This window comes from Pelobates fuscus, chromosome 9, assembly GCF_036172605.1.
Source record: "Pelobates fuscus isolate aPelFus1 chromosome 9, aPelFus1.pri, whole genome shotgun sequence".
Taxonomy (NCBI): domain Eukaryota; kingdom Metazoa; phylum Chordata; class Amphibia; order Anura; family Pelobatidae; genus Pelobates; species Pelobates fuscus.
The window spans coordinates 41,740,334-41,765,905 of NC_086325.1; the positions used below are offsets into that span (position 1 = coordinate 41,740,334).

At 36.9% G+C, this 25,572-nt stretch overlaps 1 protein-coding gene across 4 annotated transcripts in view; it reads right to left on the bottom strand.

The window, feature by feature from the left end:
- The window catches only part of DIAPH2 (diaphanous related formin 2), a 1,045,110-nt gene that overhangs the window by 439,494 nt on the left and 580,044 nt on the right, over nt 1–25,572 (bottom strand). For all 4 annotated transcript variants that reach the window (XM_063431883.1, XM_063431882.1, XM_063431880.1 and 1 more), the window contains one exon: nt 22,097–22,226. In XM_063431883.1, coding sequence (XP_063287953.1) covers nt 22,097–22,226 — 130 coding nt within the window. The remainder of the gene's footprint in view (nt 1–22,096; nt 22,227–25,572) is intronic.

The following is a 25,572-nucleotide window of genomic DNA, read 5'->3' on the forward strand; positions in this document are numbered from 1 at the left end:
TATTTTAAAGAATGTTTAACAGCAGTGAGAAATGTAAGCTCATTAGAAATACTGCTCATATTAAATAAAACTGCCACCTGTATTTAAGTTTGTTAACTGTGACCACACAGAACATGTTAACTCGATTCAGTGTTGCTTATCACAGCGTATTTACTTATTTTATCAATTAGAAATTGCAACTGAGATACAAATCTTTGAACCAGATGATCTGGATTAATGATATACAGGAATGCATATTCTTGCAAGTTGAACACACTAAGAGGGATGCCCCAGTTCTAGAAAATAAAATACTATAGTGATTTATATCAGTGTAGTTAAGTTCAAATGCCAGCACATAAGGTCATGTGATTTACAGATGTTCAACTTCTTTTCCAATCCTCTTTAACCTTAAACCTCTGTATTGCAAATATTTGCAGCTGATTGGTTTGCTGTCGTTTTTGTGACTCTTTAAATCTTTGTTAAATTCCCTTGGTGGCTTCCTTCATCTTGTGGCTGACTATCTTCTATCACATGCACTAGATCCCTAGTCTATACGTGTGAGAACACAAAATGTTCTGCCTTTGTGTTATCAGAGTATTTTGTTTACAAAGTCTCTTTACCATAAAAAGAGTAGAGATCTCTGTGGTCAATAGTCAAAGCAAGACAAGACAAGGGGAAAAAGTATGAAAGAAACCTGTAAAGAGTTTAGTGCACTGGATTTGCAAGGAATAAATGTTCAAAGGCTGTGTTAAACCACTGATAGCCTGAACCCGTATCTATGACTGTGCAACGACGAAGCTTGGGATTTGCTTCAGGTTTTTTATCATTATTTTTCAGTAAATTTTTAAAGCCTGTGGATTTTCTATTTTGCTTACTTACATTACAATCTCTGATGACACTCATAGCCCCACTGCTGCTTTTATGAAAGTGCGGCTTTCAATTATTTGCTACGTTCAACACCGGGCAGACTCCTCAAGGCCTATGTTTTCTACAGGTGGCCTAGCAGATGACTTTCTGCCCCATGGCTCATGTGAGTTTGTTCTTAGCCCTCCTTTCTGAATACATCACCGAGCTACTTAAAAGGCAGAACTACCAGCTGCAGCCTAATATGTAATGCAAAAATATTCAGACAATTGATGGTTGAGAACAAGATGATACTAGGTGATATTATTCATAGACAGACAAGAATGGACCTACCATTCTAATATTGAAATGAGACTAAGAGTGTGCTCTCAGATAAGTGGATGATGGGATTGACTTCAGGTTGAAGAAGGAATCTAAGATACTGATATTGAAGTGAATGGAGATATTTCTCAAGGTAAAGAGAGTGAGAAGGAAGGGAAGATGAATATGGTACCCATAGATGGAAACATATGTTTATTATAACAAAGAGGAGATGTATGGGAGAACTCTGAGATGCAGTGTGGACAAATTTGAAATAGGGAAGTTGTCCAGGTAGAAGAAAGGGATTAATGCCAAAATGAAAGTAGAGAATAGGGGTTGAGAAGGGAGATGGATATTGACATAGGGAATTCAGAAATATTAGCCTGGCCTGACAGACATATATGGTTGTGATATAGATAGATATATATATGTTACAGAAAAAGGATCAGCGTTCTCTATCTAAGCAAAACAAATAAGAATAAATAAAGGGGTGGCAGCACACTTAAACAATAGGGCTTCCTCACAGGCCCTATAGCATAAATAGTAGAAACAAATAAAGGAAAAGTAGCGCCACTAAAATATAAAGGTAGTATACTACTATTACATATTACAAGCTGTATCTCAGCTGATCTCCACTTGAAAAAGACTAAGGGCGAAACGCGTTGTGGTTTTTTATTATAACAGTATTTTTAATAAAGGTATTTTGGTCACTTTCTGCTTGCGAGTTAGCCATTTTACTTTTTTATACTTCTTTTATTGCTATTATCACCATCTTTTTTACCTGGTAACAGAAGTTTTTAACTTTCCAGTGAGGATATTACTCCAAAGAATCCTAGGCAGGAATTGTACCACTCAAGCTGTATTAATTGAGCAGTCAGTCTGCTCAATCAAATGTGAGTAACCACTTGTTATTTTATCACATCACCTCTGTTTTTTTTTCTCCTTTAAGCAATGTTGCTGTCTCTTATTTTTTATATGGTTCCTATATCAAGCAAGACTACATAAGACCTCACGTATCCTATAAGTGGGGATTGTACCACTGTACGCTATCAACACTAGAGCTAAGCTCTACCAAACGTGAGTAGGACCACATAGATTTTCTATATTGTATTTAGCCTCTATTTGGGACATACTGCACCATTAGTTGTCATCTTTATCTATTTCATATGAACTTCAAGGATTTATTTATACCACATTGAGGAATACACCTACTATGGAGACTGTACCCTCCTCCATGGACAGGTTTCCACTTTGTGTTTATCTACCTCATAGACTTTTTACTCTGGACTTTTTAACTATTGTGTATATATGTTTTACTTCTCCAGCTTGTCAAATGTGATAGTAGTATACTACCTTTATATTTTAGTGGCGCTACCTTTCCTTTATTTGTTTCTACTATATATATATAAAACAAAAGATAATCTTGCACTCCTCCTGTGTAAATGGTAGATGCCCGGTGCTTGTCAGCCAAAATTCAAAAAATATATCCAAGATAGCACTCCAGGGACTTGTATAAAAAATTAACTTTTATTACCTTCCAGTAAAAACAGCGAAAATCAACGTTTCAGCTTGATCTCCTCAAGCTTTCGTCAGGATATCCTGACGAAAGCTTGAGGAGATCAAGCTGAAACTTTGATTTTCGCTGTTTTTACTGGAAGGTAATAAAAGTTAATTTTTATACAAGTCCCTGGAGTGCTATCTTCGATATATTTTTTATATATATATATATATACATAGTTGTGAGTTGGTAAATAAATAAGGGGAATGTTACCATTTAAATTGACTTGAAAAATGGACATAAGATAGGCAATCTGGAGTAACCATATTTTATTAAAACCTCTTTATATCTGATAACTATATCTTGGTGAAGTAATTACCACTTTGTTAATATTGTTTCAGAGAAAACAATAAATGGTTCATCGTAAAAACAAAAATTAGACTTGAGATGTTTCCAACATGGATAGGTTTCCTACATGGAGTCGTAAAACTTAGATAGAAAGAGCAACGTGAACTATAGAAGCCTGTGTATAAAATTCTAAGGTTTAGAAAGTTTACTTTGGATTATAAGATTTATTGACAAATTAACAGTCAGGGTGCAATGATGATCTTTCAGAGTTCATCCAGCTCTAATATTAGAACATAAAATAGCAAACAAACAGCTCTGTAAACCCTGGGAGACAACATAATATTCGAGCGCTGCTTTAACCTCAAGCCTTATAAAGCTGTTATCAATTCTATCCAGATTCAAGAAGGATTAAGCTAATTCAAATTGAAAGGATAGCATGTGGATGGATTAAAAAAAATTATAATGAAAACCTATAAGCAGAAAATAATGCCTGAAATTTAACCATGTTGGTACCTATGGCAATTACTGCATATAGCAGGTATTATGCCACTTTGGTTCTCAAAGAGTTAACCCTTTCATTAAAGTCTACATTTCCAAGAAACTGATCTTAATTTAGTCCGATACAATTTCTCAAGAATCAAAGTGAAACTATGCACTAGAGGACCTCTTTCTGTTGTCAGATGACCCAGGGTGAGGGACTGATGGTGGCTAAGTGGGACAATCAGTAGATAAGGGTCTCCTGGGGTGCAATTTTTTTTCTTGCAGCTTCAGTGATCTGAGTTTCCGTCCCTGTGGATACCAGGTTTTGACATTGTGGTAAGGCTAGGCAGCAGAATTAAAGAGATCTCCACAATGGAGAAGCACTGATAGCCATGTAGTTTGCTTGGGATTTACCTTTGCTCACCACCAGGAGAGTAGCAGAGAATGCCCCCTGGGACTTCGGTATTAGTGGGTGCAATGATAACCGAGCACTTGTCATTTTGCTTCAGTGCTCAAAATATTTACATCACCTTTTATTTGGTGGCAGTCTGGAAATGGAGAAGAATACATATCCCCCATCCACATTAATTCTCCATTTAAAAACATAGGTGAGGAGAAAAAAATAAAATACGTATTGCAAACACTATTTGTCAGACTGATGTCACCACTGTTACTATATTGTTAGAACAAGAACCCCGACTGTTAATTTTTGAGTGTATAAGACATTGTGTGTGCTTAGAACTTGGAAGAAATGAGAGCTGTTGACTCACTCCCTAATATTACACTACAGCAATCAACAGCTGTATGACAACTGATGTCCTGTAGATTGTAAGCTCTTAGACTATCTATCTACGTACTCTGTAAAAAAGAGCTTTAATGACTAAGTATCAGCTCACAGACAGGGCCTTCTTCACCTTTTTTTATTGTTAAGTATATACTGTATTGTCTTTTACCCTAACTGCACAGTGCTACAGAATATGTCGGTGCTTAATAAATGCCAGTGATAACAATAATAAAAATAATAATAATAAATAATAATATCATCACATAAATCACATGATTATTGTGTAATTTCCCTGAGAGAGTGGTCAAAAATCTAGTATTCTAGTATTCTTTATTTATCTTTTAATAAAACACAGTCATTCACACCTCTAGCTGAAGGCTTAAAGTGCATTATAAGAATTATAACCTAATAATAGAATGGTAAATGTTCAAATTGATGAACCATGTGTTAGATGACAATAATTCCTCTATGGAATCTAAGAAAATATATGAATCACTTGATCTTTGGTCTATGTTTCCAGAACCCCTCAGGTGTAACACACACACAAACAAACAAACAAACATATATAAATATTTATTGGTAAGAAAAATAAGCAGGCACACCTCTATATTATCTATGAATATTGGCAACATTTATATTTAACATTGTGTATTATCAGATCATCTAGCAAAAGATTTACATGGAATTTCTTGAATTTGTTATGTTACTTTGGATGTAATTGCAATGCATAAGACTGAGTTAGAATTCATACCTTACCAACCATGCGTCCAATTCCAATCCTATTATCAGGCTTATTTTACTGGTTTACAGCACCATGGAAGAAGAATTCTATTAAACCCAGTGTTGATATGAAGTCAGCTAAAACCCGAGTGCAACTTAGAAGTTCGCCCAATGGCTCACAGTGTTACCATGATGAGTTTGCGTTAAGTTGCACTGCTGTTTCCCCCGTGAATTATTGAAAGACATATACATCTTCCACCACATGTACCTCCAGGTCCTCTAAATAATTTTCATTATCAGATATAAACTCCATGGTCGATATCAGCACAGAGTTTGAAATGGAAAAGCAATACCAGTCAAAGAAATATTTTGTACCTGCATTAAATAGCTCTTAATTTATATAGCAGAATATCAGAATTATCTATTGGCAAGGCAAGGTATCACACAGAGCAAGAAATGTATTAGAAGCCATCAGTCATACTGTCAGGAGCCAAGTATTGCATGTACTTGATTCCCTGTATATTTAACTTCGTTCTAGGATGGCAGGAAATATAAAACAGCATTTATTACTTCTCAAATAATGTGGCAATGTCTATTTGATTACACAGTCCCCAGGAGTGCAACGTGTATAAGCAGAGTTATCTATGTGCTGTGGCATCTATCCAGTGCTCACAAATAAAATAACTATATTTCTTAAACCCTTGTTTGTAGTACATTGAATATTACAAAATAAAATATACAGTTACACTTTTTTAATCCCGTGCACATAGCTGTAGCCACAGCATCAATCAGAGAAACAAGTTCTATTAGATTGCAGATAGATTGTAAAAAAATGTAACACTTGTTTTAGAAGATCAATTGTCAATCATCAGAGATTAACCAATAGGACATGCATAGAAATTAATTTAAGAAATTACTCTAGATTTTAAGATTGGAATTGACAAGCTGAATAGCTTAGTGGCAGGGCCTTTTTTATAGGACATGTCTGTCATAATTAATGTACATGATATTGGCTAATAGGTCTGCCAATGACCAGAAGTGGGCTTTAAGCGGCACTTGTCACAGTCTGGGGACTTTTCATAATTTGCAAAGACACCCGATAATGACATCACCGCTGGGGGTCCGGTGACTGGGGGGAATCCTCCATAGACAGAGCCAATTACAACCATCACTGGGGATAGTTGTCGTGTTTGACACTGTAGTTCTGCCCAAAAAGAAAATCATTTCTGGCTTAGGAAATATACATTAGACAAAGGAGTGCCTACGTCTTGTGTTTTTAGTTAGAAATAGATTTTTTCTTTTTTTTTTTTTTTAAAGACAGAGTATGAAAGATGAAAATGCCCCAGAGAAGCAGGATATTGGAAAAAACAAATCAGTAACACTGGATAACAAATCATAAATGGCATTATCATCCATGAAGCTTTCCAAATGATAGACATCCATAATAGCCTGCTACAGAAATGGGTTGCATTATATGCACATCATTTACATTTTCTCCCTAACACAGAGGGACATACTAGACTGTCAGATATGGACACATTTGAGATTGTCCTTCTTGGAGATGAACAGCTGGGAAATATATATTCTCCGCTAAAGCATGAAGGAAATATAGCAAATTATGCACACAAAAAAAAACAGAATTAAAAAGCTTCACCCATTAATTATAGAACCGTCTTCTAATATGAGGATGCGGTTTCATAATAAACAGAGTTGTGCTTAAATCCACATACATCTGGAATATGACTTTTAAATAACAGAAGGGGGGGGGAGGGGGGGTATATTTATCGTTACTCAACGGTTAAGGTTATCAGGGTGATTTTTTTTACACTATGTAAAACAGTGCATTAATTAGCAGCAGTCAATACAGCAATAGTGCTAATGGGGTTATCTCACAGGAAGCGGTTTTGTAATCTATAATGCTGAAAGATCATCGACAACATGATTTAAACCTTCAGACACCCACTTCCTCAGAGGCAGCTTGAACTAATAAATTCAGAAAACTTTGGGTGTGTGGGTGAAAAATCACATGTGAATTGAGATGCTTTCAAATGCTCAATACACTTATATATGTTTCAAAACATATAAAGCTGTGCGCGCCTCCTACCTTTCAATCAGACAGAAGCAAGAAACTGGTTACTTTTGTAGTGTTTTTTTTTATTTAGAGCTGTGTTTAATAGAGGCACTGAAGGGGTTAAAAGGAGTGCGGCTAACCTAGAAATGGGGGGGGGGGGGGAGGGAGGAGGGGGAGAGCATCCTGTTCTCATTAACATCTTAACTTGGATCCTTGCAAAGCTGTCCTTGTGAAAAAAAGAGCTAATGAACCTTTCATGTAATAAAGGAATTTTTTGACGGGCATTGTTTTGCATTTTCAACATTTCTACCAATGGACTTGTTTAACGAATAAAGAGGAATAATGAGGGGCTCAGTGAATTTTGATTAGAGACCATGAAAATGAATCTGCGTTCAAATTACTAGAGTAAAACTAAAACAGTGTTGTTTTGTTAACAATCTGCACTATCCATTTTTTTTTTTTTATTAAATGTTCCGTGAGCGCAATACAGAAATACGATTCATAGGTGGTTCATACAACTGTATATATACCAAGGCTGCTCAAAAGTTAGGTTCCCAGATGCTATAGGACAACAGCTCCCATGCTGCTTTGCAAAGGCAAAGCATTTTGGGAGATGTAGTTTTAAAGCATCTGAGAATCTACTTTTCTGAACACTCAACTCGATATTTACTCGACTTACACTCTGTTTCTATAGAAGGACATTCTTTATAGAAGAAAATTCCTAGTATAACTGTGCTAAATTGCACACCATTGTCCTTCTATACTTTTATACTGGAAAGTGAGTTTAATTTTAGAAATGACTTTTTTTTTTTTTAGCATTTTTTATTTTGAATGCTACATTGTATACACACTAAGCTAATACACAGTTATTGACTCATTTTTCCTGTAAGCAATTGGAGGCCATAGAATGAGTCATACATTGAATTTTTTCAAGGGGATCTATATTGTCAGAAACACAAAAAAATATTTCTGACATTATAGTTCTCATATCAGTATTTATGCCCGCAGCCCCCCTGCCAGGAAAGTAAAAGAATTAAACTTACCTTTTTCTAGTGCCGTGTGAGGCTCCTTGCATCTGGCCCCACCTCCAATCCTCCTCTTTGGCTGACATGATCAGATTTGATGATCTCAACCAATCATAATTTTTTCCCCATAGGAAAGCATTGAACTAGCCGAGACAGTCAAGTATGATGATCTCAGCCAAGTAAGCAGGGTAGGAGGAAGAGCCAAACAAGGCCCTGACCAATCAGCATCTCCTCATACAGATGCATTAAATTAATGCATATGTATGGGGAAAGTTCAGTGTCTTCATGCAGGATTTGGAGCACTGCACACCATTGACCCAGGAAGCACCTCTAGTGGCCATCTGAGGAGTGGTCATTATAGGTGTTCCTTGGCTGTAATGTAAACAATGCCTTTTCTCTAAAAATGCAGTGTTTACAGCAAAATGCCTGCAGGGACGGACTATAATCACCAGAACAAATACGCTAAAGCATCCCTATAGTGTCAGGAAAACAAACCCTCACCCTCAGGGTCCCTCTCCAGTGACACTGAAGGGGTTAAAACCCCTTCAGCAACTTACTTGAATCCAGCGCCGGGCTCCCTCGGCATTGGTGACCTCTCCTCCCCCGCCGACGTCACTTGCCGAGTGAAGCGGAATGTGCATGCGCGGCAAGTGCTGCGCACGCATTTAAACTGTCTATCGGAAAGCATTCATCAATGCTTTACTATGGACACTCTGCACACTGGATGCAAATTGGAGGTTGGATTAACCCTGCTATGTTTACATGTAAAGGGTTAAATCCTGAGGGACATTGCACCCAGACCACTTCATGGAGCTGTAGTGGTCTGGGTGACTATAGTATCCCTTTAACTTTATCAACATTGGAATTTGCAATTTTCACACTAAGAGCATAACATTTTACTTATCAAGTAGCAGAACTCTACCCTAACAAATAATACTTTTCAACACAAGTCAAACATATCTCATCCATTCAGAGGGTACGATGAAGCTAGTCAGCATAGTCAATAGTAACAGACTAGGCATTTTTAGTAAGTGGGTTATCATGTTCAGCAAAAAGGATGTGGAATTCAGCAGAAACTGACAAGAAATCACTGCCATGGGGGAACGAAACCAACAAACAATAAGGTAATGGTTTGTTGCTCATACAAATTTCCTCACATACAGTTATTTTAGTACCCGAAGGATACTCAGTCTAGCCCAATTTAATTAAGCATTATTTGGTTAAAGGACTACTCCAACCCTTAAGGGGGGTTCCATTTTTTGTGTAAAATGCCTTATTGGGCACTATAAATTAGGTCTCCTTTCTCGGTTTGTCCTGGGCGTGGACTACCACACCCCAAAGTACTGACCCTCTTATTACCTATAGGAGTTGTTATACAGTGTGCACCAGGCAGATCTTCCCCTACAAGACATTTCTTGTGTGAGAGGTTACTAGTAGGCCCTTCCTCTTCCCGTCCAGCTTCAAACACCGACACTGGAGGAGCTGGGACAGCACTGAGTTTCATACCTTCTACACCTTCTATAACTGTCCTGCAGCTCTGCTATAATGCTTAGTTAGTGGAATAGACTACAGAGGTTTCTGTTACTGTTCCACACTCACAAGCCCACCTTAGCTCCAAAAAGGCACATTATAACTGCTGTAAATAAGCACCCCATAGAGGGAAGGTATATGGGAAATCCCTACATTATCACACTAAACAACCCTGGAGTAGAAGTCCCTACTACTTCACACTAAATTCCAGGGATTAGACCTCCCTCGACCCTCACATTGAGTCACTAGAGATTGGACATTGTTTCCTCCTGGTACCAAATCCCCAGTGCTTAGCCCCCTGCTTCCTGGAACTAAGTAGTCATGGTACACACTCCTTGCTCCCTCACTCTAATAATCCAAGGAATGAATCCTCTCTCCTCACTGACAACTGATCAAAATAGTTCTACAAACTCCCTGAAACTTTAACCAAGATTAGATCACAAAATACGACGGCGAATAGTTAATGCTTTATAAAATAGTTAAAGCTTTATAAAATACTGAATTGCAGCCTTTCATTTAGTGAAAAAAGCTCTATAAAGGTGTATTGAAAAGTACACAAGACTTTTTTTTTTTAAATATCCTTGCAAAAGTAATAGTAACAAAACATGAAATTATACAAAAACAACAAGAATACATATCATATGTAAATACAGATCAGTAAAGAGATTTTTGGATTTACGGCAGCTCTGTAGCGTCAGCATTGCACTTACTGTCAAAGACAGCTCTTCTATTGTCCTTCTATGTAATTATTTAGAAGCTTTGAACATTACAGTTTGTACACAAAAAAACAGCCCTGATTCTTAGGAGCGGGGCTTAAAAAAAGAAAAACAGAAAAAAAAAAAAATCAGAGCCATAGCAAATTCAAGCAGTTCAGTTTCTAGCTGCTTTCCCGTAGCACGTAAAACAACAAAGGACTTTGAAAATGATTTTTTTTTTTTTTTAAAAGCACCTGTGTATCAAAATGGGTAAAGAATAATTAATTTACATGTTCTAAAAGATCAAGAGATCAAAGCTCTTACAGTAGGACATTACAGAAAATCCCAGCACCGAGAGATTGTAAAGTACTTTGTCCTTCTATATTACTTAAGGTAATGAATTCTAGATGAAACTAAGTTGACAGATTCAATAAAGGTTTATTTTTCCACTTATTAATAAGTTTGACCTTACAGTTTTTTACTGGTGAATGTTAAGAATACATTTTTATTACTGAATAAAAAAAGCAAGAATATTACTTTACCTTTATAATTACAACCGTTATTTATTATTTTTGCCCTTGATTTTTTAAAGATTTATTTTTCCATGCAACACTATATGAGTAATATTATTTATTTTCTTTTAACAAAAAAGAACGCAACTATTTAATGTATGAGTTAAAATGGTCATACTAAATAAGAAGGCGACTTTTGTTTGTGCGCACTGTGTTGAGACCCTGTGGGTCACTCATAAGGTTATCAGTGGGGATGGAGCCCTCTGACTTCACATTGCATCCCCAGAATTAGAATATGTATGCCTAACACTAACAACAAACACACACATATACAGAGATGGACTGACAGCAATCTGGGATCTCTTGAAAACCTAGGCCCTGTGCCCCCTCAAAGTCCAATACATACACAAATGCACCCAGCCTTTTAGGCCAAAATAGTCGAGCTGGGTAAATACCGGAGTTGCAGATTTTTCCAATAGGTTAATTTAGTCTACAGTGTGTGATCATGTCAGATTTCCACAATAACCTGTTCTGTAAATAATCTTATATGTGTATTTGAATGTGTGCATATATTAACCCCTTAAGGACAGATGACGGATATATTCCGTCATGATTCCCTTTTATTCCAGAAGTTGTGTCCTTAAGGGGTTAAGTGTTTGCGTTTGAATGCAAGGTGCTGCTTGTATGTAGTGTTGGCTTTTAAATGCAGGTGTTGTTTTGTGTGTTTTGTTGGTGTTTGAATGAAGGGGGTGCTGGTATATAATGTTTGTGTTTTAATTCAGGGGTGTGCTTGTATGTATTATTTGCATTGGATTGCAAGGGCCCGTTTGGATGTAATGTTGCCTTTGAAATGCAAAGGAACATTTCTGTGTAGCATTACTGTTTGAGTGAAGGGGTGTGTTTGTTTGCATGCTGTGTTGGTGCTTAATTGCTTGGATGCATGCACACACATACACTGCCACATGCATGCATACATACATACATACATACAAAGTTATACATACACATATGAACACACTGGCACATACACAAAAAATCATATACACACTGACACATGCACACACCCAGAAACGCAGATACACACACTGATATATATACACAGACATAGATGCACACACACACACATACACACTAACACATACACATATACATACACACACTGACATATGAACCCCCTGTTACACAGAGACAGACTGACATACACAGACAGATGCACACCCTGACACAAAGTTGAACACACACACATACACTGACACATACAGACACCATGGCACAGATACAAACACTAACATATACACACAGAGATGCACACACACGCACATACACTGACACATGCACACACCCTAACACACAAATATACACACTGAAATATGCACACCTTGACACACAGGTGCACACACACTTTGACACAAATACATACACTGACATACACACACACAGACGCCAACACACATACACAGATGCACACCCACTGACACACCTTGACACACAGGTGCACACATACCTTGACAAAAACACATACAATCTGACATACATACATGTTGTAGTTTTTATATTTGCAGCCACCCTCCTTACTTACCTTGGGTGACCAAGAGGGTGGCTTGTTAGGACCTGGTGATAAATATAAAACATACAAAATAAAAATGATATTTGCCATTGAACTTGTACATAATAAGTGAAGCCAAATCGTGTGTTCTGCAATTTGCAGAATGCATTTAAGGTCAATCTAGACTCATTATTTAAACATATGTACCAGAAGTCCAAGATCTTGCTTGAATGTATGAAACTTGGATCCTAGTTGGGTTGTCCTGGCTATCAACTGATAGCAAATGTGCATAAAGCTAATGAGTCTTTGATGCAATCAACACTATATTTGGAAACTTCACTATTACATTAATCTTTCCATTCCCATATTAATTTAGTATGGTTAAGTATTTGGAGGTATGCTTATGTATAATAAAATATTGTGTAATGAGAAAGGTTACATAAAACATTTGTTTAGCATGGGACTTCTCTTGCATTAAATTCTGATATGTGTGACTAAAATAGAATTAAACACATATTCAGTGTTTTGAGTCACAAAAACAACACTCATTCATAAAAAAAAATATTATATATTTATAATTGTTGGTTCTAAAGGGACATTCCACTGCCCAAATAAAAAAAAAAAAAAAAAAATCACTGTTTACTAGACAAAACTGCAATAAAAACATGCATAAATGTAATTATGCTTTTTGGGGGGAGTTTTATTTAAAAACAGCTTGCAAAAGCTGCAGATCCTCTGCAGCCTTTACCAGCCCTCCTCTTCTAACCCCACCAAGCCTTGATTTACCTGTCTTCCCAATGCAGCTCAATGAGAAGTTATTGCAAGGCAGCTGTTCTGAGCAATTCCTGCCTCCTGCCTTTAGCTCCACTGAGCTAACCAAACCAGGAAGTAACAGAGTGTTGCGATACGGTTTATTCTCAGTCTGGTGCAGTACCTCACAGGGCCACTACCTGTCTGTGGTGCTATTGCGGGCTGCTGTACACAGACCTGGATCTCTCTATGTTCCCACCTGGCCTTACTTTACAATTATTTTCTCTCTATTTAGTTGAGCTTCACTCCTTCTTGTTGGCCAGTTCATTAATGTTAAGGTTGGTGGTCTGGGCCTTTTGTCCCGAGTTCCTGTGCTAGCTGCCTGCCTATCTATCCTGTGCTCCTGAGCCGGCTGCTTCCCTGTATCCAGAGGCCTTGCCTGTGTTCGCTGTATCCAGAGGCCCTTCTACATTCAGTCAAATGTGTTCGTATTTAATTTAACGGTCTTCTTGGTAAATATTTTTACACGTATGTTTTGCCTTGATTTGTGCATATATTGGTTTCTTTGCATTCTGGGTTCCACCCTACACCAGCACCTGACCATACCCCGAGTTGGTTAATTTATAATAGTACAATTTGTAATTAAAATCAGCATGTTTTACAAAATGAAAGAAAATAGTACAGTTTCTAAGCATAAAGCCCTTCAGTAAGCTAGTGAACTTTAGGGGTCTGGAGCATCCCTTTAAGTGATATCACTCTCTTAACCTCAAGTGCCATGTTAGTTTTTATCAACTCCTATCTAACTATTATTTCAAAAGGATGGCAGATTCAATATAATTAGCATTTTTTTCATTTTTCTATGCCTGAGATAGAAAATTGAAACCTTAAGAAAATAAATAAAATAATAAAATAAACATGAGTGAACTACTAAAATATTCTCTTTTCCTGTCTTATATCTTTAGGGTACCTGGTAAGGCCGAGTTTATGACAAACCATTAGCCATTGCTGTCATGTTGCTTAAGATTGAAGTAATATTTTCCTGCTATCAGCGCGAATCCAGAATCCTTGGATCACTCACATCAGAAAAGATGAATGTGCGATTAGAGGCGGTCAAGCCCAACATTTATTTTTACATTTTTTCTACCTGGTTTACTTTCTTTAAAACACAGTTAGTATTTCAGACTATATTAGGGGCCCTTATTACCCTTCGACTGTGGCCTTAATTTGTCCTATTTTACTTCTGTTTTGTTGTCTACCCACTACTGTGTGTTGCACAATATGTTGATGCTTTGTAAGAAAAAAAATAAAATTAAAATAACTGTATTCAGTAATACATTATTAATTTCTATCGATCAAAAGTAATTTTTTGTGTGTTTAGCACTTTAGAATGTTGTTTTTATTCTCACTTTATTATGTTTATTTTTACTTTGTACTGTTAGTTATTTTTCATTTACGCTAAATTAGATTTGAACTAAAAGCAATACAATGGAATTGGCAAGTCAGTGAATTGGAGTAAATGGAAAACAGAAAATTGAAGATTTTACGCCAATATGCCAAAATCTTGAGAATACATTAAAGAGTTGATCGATTCAGTAATAATAAAGGTCAATATCACTATACCATGAAGTCCTACAAATAAAACTAACAATAATTAGAAATATCAATACAGTATTTGGCACTATCGCTGTGCCACAGAGTCCAATAAATAAAACTTGAAGTAATGGGAAGTAATTATAAATGTGTCAGGGAGTCCTACTAATAAAACTGTATGAGAAGTGTAACTTATAGCCAGAGCAGTAAAACTCACAATACTATTCAATTATAATGTATTATTGAGACCTACCAAGCGGATTAATAATATGGAAAATATTATTTTATCATAAAGTTCCAACAATAAAATACAATATCAGAGGCACCTTAAATACCTAAATCTTTAATTTGGTGTTTTTTGATGTCTTTAGATAGAAACGTCAATGATATTACATGTCCATAAAATATTGCACACTGTTAAATATCTGATATGTCTGTCGGTCTCTATCTGAAAAAGGAGTGTATACATCAGTACCATGCTTAAAGTGAAACTATAGTGCCAGGAAAACAAACTCGTTTTCATGGCACTATAGCTTCTTCCTCTGTCAAGGCCCCCCTCATGGTGCAGAAGGGTTAATAGCCCCTTCTTCCACTTACCTGGGTTCAGCGCCAATGTCCCTCGACATGGCTCGGGTCCACCTTCTCTCCTCACCCGCTGACAGCCGGAGAGGGAGACCTATGGGAATTCTGGTAATGCTGGAAGTCCTTGTGCATAGCACAAGGACGTCTAATGTCAGTTAGGTAACCAAAAGTCCCCTAAAGACCCGGAAGTCCCTCCAGGTCTCTCTCTGGTACCTGTCTATAGTGGCTGTCTAGTAGACAGCCGCTAGAGGAGGAGTTAACGCACTTCAATGAGTTGAAGTGGTCTGGGTGGAAAAAAAATTCTGCTGTCTAACATCACAAATGTATAGACAATATACAACATATATTAACATTGTACAGCATATACTAACAATATAAGACAGTGTATATTGCATTTATTAACAATTTAGCCATAAATATACACAATGCACAATATACGTACACCAATGTGTTATATATATATAGCATACTACCATGTCCTTTTGCATGACAGGCACATTCTGCGTGGCAGGCACATGTTAAACTTCTAAGTATAAACATGCATCCCAATAGACAGCATCAGGATGAAAGGATGAAAGACAGGCGTCCCCAGGTAAGTAACTGAGCATCTTTTTGACAGAATACCCTGCATTGCATCTGACTCCAAAAAAAGCACCGAGCTCTGAGGGATGTCTTTAATCAAATGTCATACTCTACATTACAGTCATGATCTTTTACCAGAGCGGCATGAAGACTATTTCCAGCCAATGGCCACATTTTGACACAATGACATATCTGACCTCGGAGCACAGACAACACCAGACCTCTATATTCTATTAAACACATGGATTTAACTTACTGGATCCAAAACATCGGTGGAAATGGGAACTTATACAGACTGAACAACTCTACATTGTTCAGACAGAATGTCACAAAAAGTCTGATCTTGTTAAAGCAGAAATAAGCAAATACAAGAACAGTCCACTACAGCTCTCCATACCCTTGATAAATGTTCGTGTGATGCACAAAACGACTATTGCCATACACATTTCCTCTAATTTTTTAATTATGTGTGGCCTTAATAAATAATGCTTATTTTATCATTCTCACAACAATAAAAGGCAGAGCTGACCATGCTGGGAATAAAACCTACAAGCCAGATGTTTAAATACAGATTCTAAACTTAGTGTATAAACTACTTAAGATGTTTCTCTAATATCATGAGCACAAACACACATACACACACACACACACACACACACACATAAACAAACACACATACACACACACACATAAACAAACAAACACACAGGCACACACACACACATAAACAAACACACATACACAAACAAAACCTTTATATTTCTGTTATAATCACCTCCATTAATTAGCTTTTTTCATCTGAGGGAAAACTTTTTTTTAATTAAAATGTATTTGCCCAGTTGGTTTAATCCCTGCAGCCAACCTGAGAAACACTAGAGATTTTTTTTTTCCTTCCAAAAATCAAATTGTAAAAGTCCTCAGAGTTGTAAGTTAAAGAGTTAGCCACAGGAGAAAACTAATAAAGAATTTATCAAAAAAGCCTGCTGGACCAATACGTTTATGTAAAGAGGATTCAAATGAAGAAATACAAGCAAGAATGTTATAACTAATCCCAAGAAACAATTTATGGCACATTGTCAAAACAATGCAACAGATTTTTGAGAAATTAAAAGCCATTGAATATCAGAGTCTAAAATGCTGGCTTATATTGTTGCTCTGCCTAAGAAATAAATTCCAATATAAAATGCTAACAACTAGACATTATTATTATTATTATTATTATTATTATTATTAATTTTAAGTCACCAATAATTTGTGCAGCACTTGATTCAATATTTAGGAGGTATCAAAACTTCTGTTTACACTGGTAATGAGGTTCCTTCTATTAAGTATTAACATATGCGGACAATGTCAAGACATAGACGCACAGTTTTGTAGTGGAAGGACCTTTTTATGGGATATACATGGGATTGTTGTTGGAAGGGGAAATCACAAACATGTTTGAGGTAAATATGGTAAAACAATGGTCTTATGATGCGTACGGATGCGACAATAGTCTGCATGATAGAAGCAAATCCATTAGACTTTGCTAGTAGAAAATAAGTCAATAAAGAGCCAGTAAAATTATCTGAAGTCATGATAAAGACATGTACGAGCATTAGGAGACTCGAGGTGAGGTAAACAGATGGAACAAGAGCATATTGGCAATAAGGAAATGAAATGGAGGTCTATCTGTGGTGAAAAAGGTAACGCAAATTTCTATAACTAATCAAGAAGCGGGTACAGTGATTTATGGGTGAGAAGGAGACAGTACAATTCTGTTTTGTTGGGGAGGACTTAGAAGACGTAGAAGGTTCTGAATGTTGACGTTTCATTCCCAGGTGGAATTCTTGGTGATCCTACACATGTTACACCAGTATTTTTTTATTTTTACCAGAGTCTACAAATATTTATGGGTTGTGAAAATATTAAGGTTTGTTAAAATGAAAAATAAACCGGAAGTGTCCCCTAAATAACTTATAGCACTCTACAACGAATGCTTATAAAACTATTTTTCTTTTTCATTATTTTAATATTTGATCAGTGTAATTCATTTTAGGGTTTATAAGTGAATGAAAAAAAAATAACTCTACGAAGCTAAGATTCAGTGGCATCGTGATGAAAATTTATTGCATCCCTGGTCCTTATCTAGACATCGAGACCCAATCAGCAGCTATCAAAAGTGAAGTGTAGGAAAATGTGAAGGAATAATCATACACATCGTTTGGCAGAAAGTTAGTTTGGCTATTCTCACTGACTGACAGATATGATGGGTTTCTAATACATATGCATTGCTTATTTTGATCTGTGAATACATTTGCAAAGGTTAATTAAGTATGCTGAACTGTAAAATATATATGCAGTGTCAGGTACATGTTACAGCATTAAAAACTGCCTGTAATATGAAAGAATCTATGGAAAATGCAGCAGAGGTTGGTGAACTTCCGGTGAAGCAGAGCAGTGACATCACAGAGTAGCTCTGCAGTCTTGAGGCATAAAGCAACCAAATAACAGCAGGTACAGGGCAAAATAGGGCAAGTCCTGGCTATACCTACTCTCTCCTACTGTATGATGGAAAGCATCAAAAAGCCACAACTTTTTAAAGCAGGCAAAAAGCACAAGCTGAGGCCTATATATTTTGGTACGGTCTGCTGCTTAATGGGACACTGTAGGCACCCAGACCACTTCAGTTAATTGAAGTAGTCTGGGTGCTGTGATCCTTTTGCACTTAGTGCTGCAATGTTAAACATTTCCAGAGAACTGCAATGTTTACATTGCAGCTCTAAGTCTGACCTTTGTGGCTGTCTGCCAGACAGCCAGTAGAAGGCTTCCAGAATCCAAACGGACTTTTGGTCCATTATCGGACGCTGGACATTCTCATGGACCTCCAGCGTCAGATTTTCCCCATAGGAAAGCATTGAATAATGCTTTCCTATAGAGAGGTCAAATGCGCGCACAGCCATTGCCGCGCATGCGCACTAGGTCTCCACCGCCGCCTAGATGAAATTGATGGGAATCATAGTTCAGAATTAAAGGGGGTGAAATAGCCCACCTAGAATGAATTAGACAGCTTGGTGGGTAACTAGCTGGTTGGGTAAACACCAGTTTAGTGTCTAATTTACTTTACTGTGTCACCATTCTGGTGCCATCCCTTAATCACGAGCTCTAGTCTATTGAAAGATAAAACCTCCGTAAAAAAAAATTGTAGCCACAAGAGAGCCAAGGTCTGTGCTCAAGCTTACACACATCTCATTTGGGAAATCTGTGCAAGTGATCAGTCATCGTAACAAGTGTATTATAAATACACACTGCTATTAGAAATACTCACGTGCCATTATTAGCACCTTGCATATTGTCTCAGGTCGTGAGGATACCTTAAATCAAAAGTCGACCGAAACTCTCTGACTTCCTTTAGATTGTAAGCGTACACTTATTTGTTCAGGACCCTCTACCCCTACTGTTCCCTATGCCATACATGTTTTGTTAGAATTCAATGTTTGTCCTGTTTTCCATTGTACAGCGCTGCTGAATATGTTGGCACTATTATAAGTAACTGGAATAGGACTGACAAAATTAAGAGAAATTACATTCCCCTCCCTCTTATATGTTAACGCAAGGGAAGCTCATATTATATGCTATGTAAAAATATTATCACAAGATCGCTGTTATTATAATGTGAAGATAGCATTAGGACCCATTTAGAGAAGTTTACACATGGCCCTAGCAAAATATCTTACATTACTACTCTAGATCAATAACCTCGCTCCGAGGTGTAGATTTGCTATTCATTGTATCACAAATTTAAAGACTTTGGATTTCTGAACTGTCCTAATTTTAAAATGCATTATTTTTTTGCACATGATGAGCAATGGCACATAATGTTTTAATCTATTTCTGTAGAAATAACATCTTGATTTCTTCCAAAGCATATTTCAAAAAGTGATGAATATTTATTACTCAAGACACTCTGTATCTGACATTTAGTAAAATGTAGAAGTATAGAATCACAGGTTACTATTGATTTGTGGTGCGACCGGCCTGCTAGTCTTGTTAATGACAAATACCCAGTGATTATGCTGTCTGATGTCTAAGCATATTCGAAGAATCACCTCAGAGGGAGCAATCTTAAGTCTTAAGTTCTTCAACCTCCTGGCAACTGCATTTTAACTCTTTACGTGCCAAAGCTGTGAATGGGCAGATAAGCTGCTGAATATCTGAATGTAAAAATAAACACCCATCAAAGCCAGAGAATTGTATGTCTCGATCCTTCAACTAATCTCCATTTAACTGAAGAGAACTCGGACTTTAAAATAGAACTGTTACGTCCATGCAAGTAAAAGTAAAGGGTTTAAAAACCTTAGTTGGGTGGACAACTCCCCAATACTCTTGCGACGCTTTTATATATTGTTTATTGCAAATCTCTGAATTAACAATAGAAAAAAAAATAATTAAATAGAAAGCAAGGAGAAAAATGTTAGACCCCTACTTATGTAGTTTATCATCTATTACCAGAACTACATCATATATAGAGAGTTATTTACTAAAGTCAGAATCAAAGAGAAGCCATATGAGCTGATTTTAAAGCATAAATGACTTTTGGACTTTTTCCAGTTCCAGTCTTTTGACCTTAAAATTGGTTACCTTGAATTCATAATTTGACCGTGTTGACACTGCTAATAATGAAACGTGTGTCCCTATAAATTGAGACAAGCTTGTCATCTTGTGCATTAACCAACTGATTTGTCTTAGCACAATAAAGATGTGGTGTAAAACCATTTCGGGGCCAGTACAAACCATTATCTGGAAATCTATTCATAAACAGGGCTATACATAGGACACGAGGTCACACATTTAGGCTTGAAGAAAGGAGATTTCATCTAAGGCAAATAAAAGGTTTTTTTACAGTAAGAGCAATAAGGAAATGGAATTCATTGCCGGAAGAGGTGGTTTTGTCAGAGTCTATACACATGTTTAAATTGTGATTGGATAAATACTTGCAAAAACATAACATACAGGGATACAATTTCTAATTAGTGGGATAATAGCTGCTTGATCCAAGGAGACATCTGACTGCTATTTTGGGGTCAAGAAGGAATTCTTTCCTAGTTTGTTGCAAAATTGGAAGCGCTTCAGACTGGGTTTTTTGCCTTCTTTTGGATCAACAGCAAAAGCATATGTGAGGAAGGCTGAACTTGATGGACGCAAGTCTCTTTTCAGCTATGTTACTATGTAACTATGTAACTGTGATTGTATAGAGACGTTTTTATCATAATATATTAGTGCACTTGACCTTTTCCAGAAATACGTGGAGCTGAAGCATGTGTGTAGAGATAAGTAGAATGAATAATTGTCTCAAAGGGAGACTGTATTAAAGGAACAATGGTTATGGTACAAAGAGTGCCCTAACACCATCCCACAGTAAGTGGTCAAACCATTTAAGAACAGTCTGACAACTTAGATGAGGGCTACTCGGCACCTGCCATCCCTTCACTGCAGTCAGAAGCTCTGAAACTAGGCAAAGCTTGGTGGTACAAGGGATGCACTCATTGGATTCTCATCAATAGCCCAGTGGAGGTATGTGTGTCTGGTGTGTCTGGTGTGGTGTGTCTGGTGTGTCACCCCAAGAACCATAATTACAACAGCAGATTGTAGTAGCTATGGTACGTGGAACATTCCTTTAAGGCTGTACAGTTGACTGACACTGAAATTCTGTGTTTTCTCTTACTCTGTATACAATCCCAGTTAATCTATTACCACATTACAATTAACCCCGATTAATTTACTTTTTCGAGACTTACTTATGTTATTTCAGCAAGCATAGCTAACACTTTTAAGGATATAACAAATATTTGATGTCATATAGGATTAATGATGAGTAGAGCACAGAAATCCTGAATCTCTGGCAGAAAAAATTACTCTCAAATTCTATGTTGTGCTACAGACCTGCACTACAAAGAAACATCAATGTTCAGTAGCTTCAAATAAAACCAAGGTTTAGATAGATGTTTACTCAATACACCATGGTTCATTGTCCATTGTTAGAGAAAGATCACAGGAATTGTCAGTCATTAACAGATGAATGGTTGCAGATTGACTGCATCTACTCCAGTTGGAACAAGGTCTAAAACCACATCTGTTAGTGGTGTATATGAAATAAATCTTTTGGGATCCCTTCCGTGAAATTAATGGACTTCATATTTCATACTTTTTATCCAATTTGAATGCATGTTTCGGATTTGGCATTTGACTGTTAGATCTTACCTTTGCTTGCGCTCTCAACATGTGCAAGTTCTTCAGGAAATTTCAAAATTTCTGGAAAGCGTTCTTCACATACTTCAGCCAAGAAATGCAATAATGTTGTTTTCTGGTCAGATGATTTAGTGTCTCGAATCTGTTGAGGACACAATATGGTACAACCTGTTATACATTATCTGATACTATTTTATTTGTACAGAAAGCAAAACTGAAAGCCTTGATCCCATTTAATAATATAAAAAGTATTTTTTTTTTTATAGAAAGTCAATATAGTTTATCAACTTGTTCTTAAAAAGGAATTAGATGTAATTCCTTGGGTTGTGTTTTTTTTTTTTCTCTTGTCTTTTGTTACACCAGAATAAGACACTTTTTAGGTCTGAGTAGCTATGATAAAGTGGAAAGTCATAATTTTGCATTATTATAACAATGCATACTATGTTTGAACAATATGTATTGGCTTAGAGCAGGGGTGGGCAATCTGCGGCCCTCCTGATGTTTTGGACTACATCTCCCTTGATGCTTTGCTAGCATTATGGCCCTGAGAGCATTATGGGAGATGTAGTCCAAAACATCTGGAGGGCCGCAGATTGCCCACCCCAGGCTTAGAGTATCAGCTGATCTGGTATGATCTGGTATAGTTACAAACTTCCACCATATCAAAGCAATTCAGACAAGAAGGACTGCAGGCATCTTACCAGGAAGAAAAGTTCAAACCCTTCTTAAATTGTCTGAGAGATTACCAGCAGAAGGCACTGTGATCTTCTGGTTCCATAATCTATACAGAGTACTGGTTAAGACATTTAGAGTGTCCCTTTATATCAACGCTACTATAAAACTTGTGTAATTGTTGTGCCATTACTATTATTATCATTATCATTATTATTAGCCTACAATGTTCAAAAGGGCATAGAATGAAAGCTATTGGTTAGCAATTCTTAACCACGATGGTCTTTATTAAATTCAAAATGGAGTCCTCATGAATCATGTGGTCTGTTAGCCATACTGGTTAAAAAAAATGCCCATTCTGAGTAGGGTTCCCCAATTCTGGGTCAGTGTTCGCATCTCATCGCCTATATTTCAGATGTGAATTGTGAACATATATAGAGTTATTTAACAATTAATATATAATTATGGCATGCCATGATTATGTCATGTCATGTCAATAGTAATGCAAGCTAAATATTTAATATCCCTTACCATTGCATTCATTGCCATTTTGCATTTCTGCTTGCAGTAAATATTGGTTTAGTTTCATTTCATTTTGGCTTAATTTTTTTGATTTTTGTTTAGTTTTTTTGCAGGGGTAGTTGCAATTATAAATTTTGTATGCATGTTTAAAACAATTAAAAAAACTAGTGATTATTATTTAATAGAAGAAAAAAAAATATTTTGCCAAGATATAATATTTGTGTTTGGTATGTCAGGCACGTTGCATGATTTTTCAAGTTGTCAGGAGCTTGGACCCTGTAATATACTATATAACTGCCGAAGAAAATAGTTAGATTTGCCATTATAGGCTTTGTGCAAATTCCTTCTTTGTTAGATGGGCGAGTGAATGCCAATTACCTATGAAGTTAGGAACAATAATAATTACAAGGGTGTTTGCAACCTCAAATGCACAAAGAATTTAAGATGAACGTTTAAGCTATGAGAGCTCAATTTAAAAAACCTACAATTTCCCAGCAAGCTGCTCAGACAAATTACATATTGTTTTTAATGGCAATTTTTTTAACATTTAACACTGTCATGTCATGTAGTATTTTTTTTGTTTTCATTAATGGAAAATAGGTATGTATATATGTATTTACTGGCAAATTAGTCATGGGGCAAATAGGGAAGTGTCTCCATGACTCCATAGTGTAGGATACTTCTTTTTTGGCCAGTTGAGGAACTACTAGGGTCACAATTGTCAAGTGGGGGAGCAAACTGGTTGAGGCTTCCTCCTTGAAAAATTGTTATTTAACATATTAGCAGTTTTCAGTATGTTAAATAACTTTTACAGTTTGCAAGGAAGTTGTCATGATCTTGAGCAGGTCAGATAGGAGACTTATGCCAGGGTTGACTTCAGGTACTTTGTTAGTGATTTTCGACATATTATAAAACTTGAGGCAAAACGGATTTTAGGTAATATGCCACAAAACAGGATACTTGCAAATAATAAAGAAGGTCTGTAATTTCCAGGTAGGGTTGTAACAAAGGCAGGTTGGTAACAGTGGAAGGCTGGTGAAAGTGGAAGGCTGGTTACAGGGGCAGGCTGGTTTGAAGTATAGGTAAGGGTGGAGCAGGTTATTTTTAAGAGCAGGTTTGAAGGTAAGTCTGGAGCAGGTTGGTATGGTGCACGGTTGAATGTAAACCAGGTTGGATGCAAACGCAGGTAAGTCAAAGATTGTTTCAGGAGCCAGGATCTGAAGTGTTTACAGTATGAACAACAACTTCAATGTAAAGGCTAGTTGGGTGTAGCCTTTTGTAGCTGAAGTAATTATTCCTAGGCAGGTGAGGATTGAGGTGACTAGTGGCTAGGGAGGCCACTAGTGGTGGAGAGTTGTAACTTCTTTTAAAGGAACATAAAAAAATGAAGATAAAACATAGTTGTCAGGATACAATCCTGACAGAAGTGCTCCCTTGTAGCCCTTGCACTCTCTCAATGAATCAGAGTACTGCTGTTGATGGCCATGACTCACTGAGTGAACTCTGGCTGAAGGAGTATGTGATGTGGTCTGCCTTACAGAAGGTACAGACAACATGTTCCTACATTGGACCACCAGGGATGCTGCCAACAGCCCCCTCAGGTAATCCTGCGAGAACCCACCAGAACAATATGAATTAACTGCCCTACCAGCATATAGGTAAACAGAAGAGGGGTTGATAACAGTCAAACTCCCACACACAATCACACTCAGCCAACCACTCACATTTGACCAACTTCATACACAATCAAACTCAGCCAACCCCTCACACAAGATAATGGTTGCTTGAATGGGGTGGGGGGCTTCAACGATTTCTACTTATGCCTTTGGTTACAGATCTTGTAGGGAAAGATTCAAGAGTGTGTAATTGGAACACTGCAAACCTGTTCAGCACTCAAAGAAAAAAACCCAGTTAATCACTTGTAGTCCCACTGTATTTTCTTAATTTACAATGTTGAGATACTAAGCAATCCATGGACAATAAGGAAATTGGACTCAGCATGAAAGCCAACTGGATGTAGCAGTAGCAGCTTGCAATTTTAAAGTTCAAATATGCATTCATTGCGTTAATCCGCTTTCAATTAACCATATGCCACAAAGTTCTATTATAAATATTCAGCCCTGTATGGGACCCCGAGCATACAAGGAGCTTAAACAGACATTCCAGGGACCAAAAAAGCACTGACCAGAATTTAAATTATAGCTGTATTCTTACTGGCTAAACCACTAAGCAGTTAATTTGAAGATTTAAAATCAAACTTTTTTTAAGGGTTTTTTTCATAAAGAGCTAATGGT